The following is a 6,617-nucleotide window of genomic DNA, read 5'->3' as shown; positions in this document are numbered from 1 at the left end:
TGTTGACTCATATTTTATTTATTTCTATCGCAAAGCCTATGACATCCATAAATGGTCTGAGTTGTTCATGTATTTTTAAATTTTTAAAGTATTTTTTTAGAGTTCATGAGTTCTTTTTTACTTGTATGTAAGTAATTTGTAAGCTACTTTAATTTTATAGATTTTCAACGCATGAATTTTTTCTACATTAACTGTGAGGAACTGCAAACCCAAATAAAATTCACTCCCTATACAATAATTGAAGGTTTGAATCATACAAATCAATATAATTAATATATTTATTCAACATCACATTAACTATTTACATTAAGATTAACCTAGAAAAGTCAGTCTCTATATTGGAGTAAGCTCAATATCACATTTTAGCTGCAGTGTTCTTTCTTCAGAACCTGAAACAAAACAAAAGAAATATACTTACACGGAAGCCAATCCTATCTGAAAAAAGATTATGAGTTTTTTGGACGAATACAGAGGAGAAACAAATTAATGAAAATAACACGATAAAAATTATACAAAGTTTTCTTAAATCCTCCAACTTATACCTTAACTGCTGACTTTACAATATGATTTACAAATTTCTAATATATTGCCCTATCTCTGTAAAGTAGGATCCAAAAATAAACATTAAAATTATAGTGCCATATCTATAATTCCCACATTCCTTGTGTATGAACAAGGCCGATTTTTTAAACAAAATTCCAAGTACTGTAAATGGAGGCCAACAGATGCCACAGACAACTAATACGCAAGTGCTTGGAACTTTTAAGATAATCCTTTGACCATATGGTTTGATATCTCCATTGAACTTTGGTGTTCCTAAACACAAATCTTGATGGCCCTTTCTGTTTACTCTGTGTTACTTTACACACAAATTTGGGGTATTACTCCCCACAAAACTTAATGTCCAGAATATATAATATAAACTTGTCGTTTCTCAGTTTATTTACATTTCTTTAAAAATTAAAATATTGAACAATAAATGAACTTATCTACGTAAGTTTTTAAAGCCTGCTGCCTTGCTTACATTGTTATTTTTGTACTTAATAGTTTTTTAAAACATTTTTAAAGTTTATAGTTATTATTATTACAATTTTAGGCCATTTTTTTTTTTTTTTTTTTTTTTTTTTTTTTTGAGGGAGAGGCAGGAAAAATGCAATTACGCACACAGGTGGCCAGCCTGTAGTGTGGGACTCCCCTAAAAACGGGTTTACCCACTAAAAAACCTCCTCTACTCTTTTAGGATTCTAACCTGGGATTTGTTTATCACATTACTTCAGGCTAGGCCTAAATTTGTGGCTTAAGCCCGTGGGGGCTCGCTCCTTATCCAGCCGCTCGTCAAGGGATCTGGGCCCACTTCGCGGTCCAGATCGGGTCTCTTTTCCAGGAGGATGCCCCCGGACGAACTGTGACAAACAATCCCAGTTCCCCTCATCCTCCATTATCTTTTTCGCAGACCGTATCCACCGAAAAAACCCCGAGTTTTCTTGTGGCCTCCAGGCGGGGCCTTTCCCAACGCGGACAGCGGAAGAAGGTGTGTTCCGCGTCGTCGGGAACGCCCGGGCAGTAGGATGCAATCCGGTGAATCGGTCTTGCCCATCCGGTTCAGGTACGACTTGAAATAGCCGTGACCTGTCAGGAACTGCGTGAGGTAGTAATCCACCTCGCCATGCCGCCTTTCGAACCCATGGTTGAACCTGCTCGATGAGTCGCGCAGTCCATCGTCCTCGGGTTTTCGTGCTCCCAGCTGTGTTGCCACTGCTGGAAGGTTCGGGCACGCTCTTCGGATCTTGCTGCGTCCTTGCCGATCTCGCCTTGTCTCTGATAAATCGCCTTCCTCTCCCCTGCCAAGAGCTTGACAGGGATGACTCCGGCAACCACCAGGACAGGCAGGCTCGGATACTGTCCGATTAGGCGGAACACACCCGGAGCGCAGCTTGACGCTGAACCCGGGCGAGTCGCAACCTATAACATTCCTTGGTAAGAGCGTCTGCCCACACCTCTGCCCCATAAAGGAGTACGGACTGGACTGCGGACATCAATAACCGTCTTTTGCTGGACCGAGGACCCCCAACATTGGCCATCAGCTTACTAAGATAAAAGACCACCTTAGCAGCCTTGTCCGCCGAACGGAAGATCTGGTCTCTCCAGCTAAACTTATTGTCCACCATGACTCCGAGGTACTTGGCGGCACGCGTTTGACTGGACCACTTCCCTTCCCACACGCAGCGGGAACCGACGGTGTCAATTCTTTTCTTTGTGAGAATCACGATCTCCGTCTTGCTCAGAGCAAGCGAAAGACCGTGATCGGACATCCAGGCGTTGACCACTCGCATGACCTTGTTCAACTTTAGCTGGGCCAGCTCAACGTTGCGTGCGGCGATGAGAGCCGCAACGTCCATCGGCGTACCCAACCAAGACGGTTTCCTCTGGCATCTCGGATCTCAGGAAGGCTGTCATAAGCGATATTCCAGAGATCCGGGCCGAGTATTGAACCCTGCGCGGCACCAGAAGGTGACTTCCACCGTCCGCGCTCCGTCTCGAGTGTCATATATCAGACCCTAGAACGGAGGTAGTCCCTCGATGAGCCGCAACAGATACGTTGGAATTCGGAAGGTGTGTCAAGTGCATCCAACATATCGACCCATCTCGCGAGTTGAAGGCATTCTTGACATCAAGCGTAACAAGAAGCACTACTCGGCGGGAGAAAATGGTTTGTGGCTCTCGGCTCTTTCAACCCTTTATGTACTTCCGTAATCGCGTCGATTGTTGATCGTCCCTTTCTGAAACCGTACTGACGAGGGCATAGGTCCCCGACAGCTACCACGGCAGAATAGGCCTACTATAAAAATCAACAATAAATTTACGGACTTTGATTTTTTCAACAGATATTTGACCCTTTGAACGCCGATATAAATTTAGTGTTTCTTTTTTAGATTACGCTCATTTAAGGTAAAAAAATAAAAATTTCTTACTGCTTTTTTTTTATTCATTCCTAATGACTAATAGTCACAAAAAAAATAATTTTACAATAATGTAATATTTGCATTAAAATAATCACATGTTTTCAATCAATTTCAATCAAAATCAAATTCGGTTACAGAGTAATCAAATCATGTGATGAAAAATATGAAAACTATGTACAAGGATAAAAAACAAATAAAGTGTAATATGCTGATCTTGATTAGTTTATACGTTCTGATAATAGATTTAGGTAGTTGTAAGGTAAACTTCAAAACACAAATTGGGATGAACCCATGGGGTTCATCTTGAGACATGACTTGCAGCCATAATTACACAACAGAAAAGAAACAATAAAAACTTGATTATAACACCTAAAACATGGTAACGATAACTTTCTACAACTGTTTGTACAAGGAATGACAACGCAAGAACACTTCCCGAAAGCACAATGCGTGCTCCACTGATAGTCGGTAATGGCAGATAGTATCGTCATCGCCGTACAGACGGGAGTGGGAGAACAGCTGCCAGCAACAAAACAATTTATTGTTTACCTACTGTGGCCAGGTGACAGCTGCAACTGGATTATTTGGTCAAGCCAGTACATTACTTAGTATTGTGGCTTATATATTGAGCTTATAAACTTCAAAAACAGTAATAAAATATATTTTTATCGATCTGCAGATTATTTCGTCTTTGGCGTTATAAGACCAAAAAACATCGCGGATTATTACGTCTACGGCGTGCTAAGGGTTAAGCATGTCTATTAAGGCCTATACAGGTTGTTCCAAAAAGGTCTTTACAATTTTGAAAATTGATATAGATGTATTCAAATAAGGTACAGTGCTGGTTTTAGTGTTGTTTTAAAGGGCAACATTAAGTTTTGACGCATAGTTCGCTAGTGCAGAATCACACCATGACAAGCGCTATCGGCAGTTACGTTTAAGATGGCAGCCTTTATTGGACTGGAACGTGCTAGCTGTGTGTTTTGCTTTGAAGAATCAAAGTCGGTGACATCAGTTCAGTACAGATCCTCCTTGTAGGCCTACAATTTATGAGTGGCATTAATAAATGTTTTGTAGAAAAGAGATGCTCAGTAAAACTAAGAAATGGTCAGCCCGTTCAAGCACATCTGAAAAGTCGTTGAGCAAGTGAGATTAAGTCCCACATCTAAGGTTTGACACGTGTTAAGAAAATGTTTGTGTTTGAAATCATACAAATTTTTGTTTTTACATGCAATTAAATACACCAATAAGATTACCATGATATGTTGTGTGGATACGTTAAATAGACTGGATGATGATGAGCATTTCCTGGACAACATAACCTTTTCTGATGAGGTAACTTTCCACTTGAGTGGCAAGGTTAACACACATAACTGTAGGGTTTGGGGTAGTGAAAACCAACATGAAACATTGCAACATGCTCGTGATAGCCCTGAGCTGGACGTGTTTTGTGCGTTGGTTAAGAAGAAAGTGTCCTTTAATTTCCAAGAGAGAACCATCAACGGAATAGTGTACCTGGATATGTTGGTATGACAGATCAATGAGGATGACGTAGACCAAAATGTTTACTTTATGCAAAATGGGGCATCACCACATTATATCACTGATGTCTGGGAATTTCTCAATGACCGCTTTCCAGGTCAATAGATTGGCGTGATGTGCAAATTGCATGGACCCCGATTTCCCCAGCCTCTTCTTTTGGGACTTCATAAAAGATATGGTGTATGTGCCTTCTTTACCCACTCTACTGGAACTTAGACCAAAAGTCTACATCGCACTGAGCAAGTTACACCTGCAATGTTAATGCGAGTATAAGAAGAAATCAACTACCAGTAGGATGTCTGCAGAATAACTCACAGAAACCACATAAAACATATCAGGTAAAACAAAACCTTGATGTTTTCATTTAAAACAGCACAGTACCTTATTTTGTATGAATTTATATGAATCTTCAAAGTTGTAAGGCCTTTTTGAAGCACTCTGTATAATGATTGTATACAAATACTATGCTGTAATTGTTGTTAGCTGTAATATAGCATAAATCAATAAGTGTGACCAATGTGATGAAAGCTCCTTTTGGTTGCATATGTCATGAAGACATTTTGATGAAAAGGAAGCATTATGGTACACTCAAATTGTCTTTGTGGATAGAAAATAGTCACGAGGTTTAAGTTGAGTAAGGCTGTGTTTAAATCCTGTTTTCCCATTTTCTTTATAATCTATATTTTTCTCTTAAAGATACTAAACTTCTAGGAGTAGAACAGACTACTTTTTCAATGTTAGTTCAGTCTATTACTCCTATGAGTGTCAATGTTTGATACATTGGACATTTTGAAAAGCCAGGTATATTTTCTCCTACTAAAAGAAGTTTCATTCATCCATATTTGGTAGTCTGTCTTCCTAAAATTGTTTTAAACTGTAGTTTATTACTTTTTACATATTTTTAAAATTGGTAGCACAAAAAAATAAATCGCTTTATGCGCAGGGATCCGCCATTGCATATAAATCATGAATGAACATTTTTTCAGTAGTACTGAGGAAAACATGAAATTTTTGTATATATAGTGCAAAAGCAGAAGGCAAGATAAGGGCAGATATAATGACTGAGTAATGATAAGTGAATTCAACTTGACATATCAAATACTGTAAAGTAGTAGCAATTTACATCTCAACAGAATCAGGTTCTGTATGGTAATTAGTTTTTAAACAAAAAATTATTTACAGTATTTCAAAATTGACATAAAACAAATTACTGTATTTTGTCTTTCATGCTAGTACGAGACATTTTGTTGCAAGCCTGCCCATTAGGCTTTATTATTTATTTATAATGTAAACATTAATAATTTTAATATAATTGTTATAGAAAGAGACTTATTTTTGAACTCATTTGAAGTTTAAATAATATATTTCAGGTCTAAGTGTATTAAACAGTTTAATTGCTACAACCCAGGCTTACAATGCTATGCCTCGTACTGTAAGCTTCGATCAACACATTCACTCATGCTAATCCAAATTCATGCTGCATTGATTATTTTGTTAATACTTCTCTGTAGAGAGAAATTTTAATATAATCCGAGTTATAGTTAGTCAGCCCCGATCCAATAGAATCATCAAAACTATGCTGTACATCAAGTTAAATCAAATAAAAATATTTTTTAAATGCCATTTGCACTAGATAATATCAAGAAATCCCATTAAGTGTAAAATGCATGGAGTTGTAAGTTTATCCGATAGGCAATATATTTGGTTTTTTGGGTCATCTGCAACAAGAGATAGTAGAATGTTCACAGCGATCACACATATTAAATGCCACTGCTTGCCTTTGTATGGCTGCCACAACACAGCAGGAGTTGGTATGTTTCTAAAGGCACGTTTTTAACCGTCTAGTCCTATGCAGTTCAGACCTGGCATCTGAAAATTTTCTCTTGTTTCCAAAACTGTACGGTATGTGTAGGAACAGATTCCAAAAATGATTTTAAGCAGTAATTTTATGACCAGTCATCTAGCAGCAGATAATTATCACAATAGCACAGAAAAATGTGTCTTCTTATAAGTGCATTGATTTAAAAAATGGCAACAGTCAGTTTGAAGATTATCAGATTGGCATAGTATCAACTCGATCCTCTGAGAATAAAATCACAAAGAAGTTATTTA

The 6,617-nt window shown here is 38.2% G+C and overlaps 1 protein-coding gene across 6 annotated transcripts in view; it reads right to left on the bottom strand.

Annotated features, from left to right (window-relative positions):
• Positions 1–264: 264 nt before the first annotated feature.
• LOC124366506 (ankyrin repeat domain-containing protein 11) overlaps positions 265–6,617 on the bottom strand; it is a 69,758-nt gene continuing 63,405 nt past the window's right edge. For all 6 annotated transcript variants that reach the window (XM_046823096.1, XM_046823104.1, XM_046823111.1 and 3 more), the window contains one exon: positions 265–389. In XM_046823096.1, the coding sequence (XP_046679052.1) occupies positions 383–389 (7 nt within the window). In that variant the 3' untranslated portion in view covers positions 265–382. The remainder of the gene's footprint in view (positions 390–6,617) is intronic.

This window comes from Homalodisca vitripennis, chromosome 1 (genome assembly GCF_021130785.1).
Source record: "Homalodisca vitripennis isolate AUS2020 chromosome 1, UT_GWSS_2.1, whole genome shotgun sequence".
NCBI classification, from domain to species: Eukaryota; Metazoa; Arthropoda; class Insecta; order Hemiptera; family Cicadellidae; genus Homalodisca; species Homalodisca vitripennis.
This window is presented reverse-complemented; position numbering and strand designations above follow the sequence as displayed.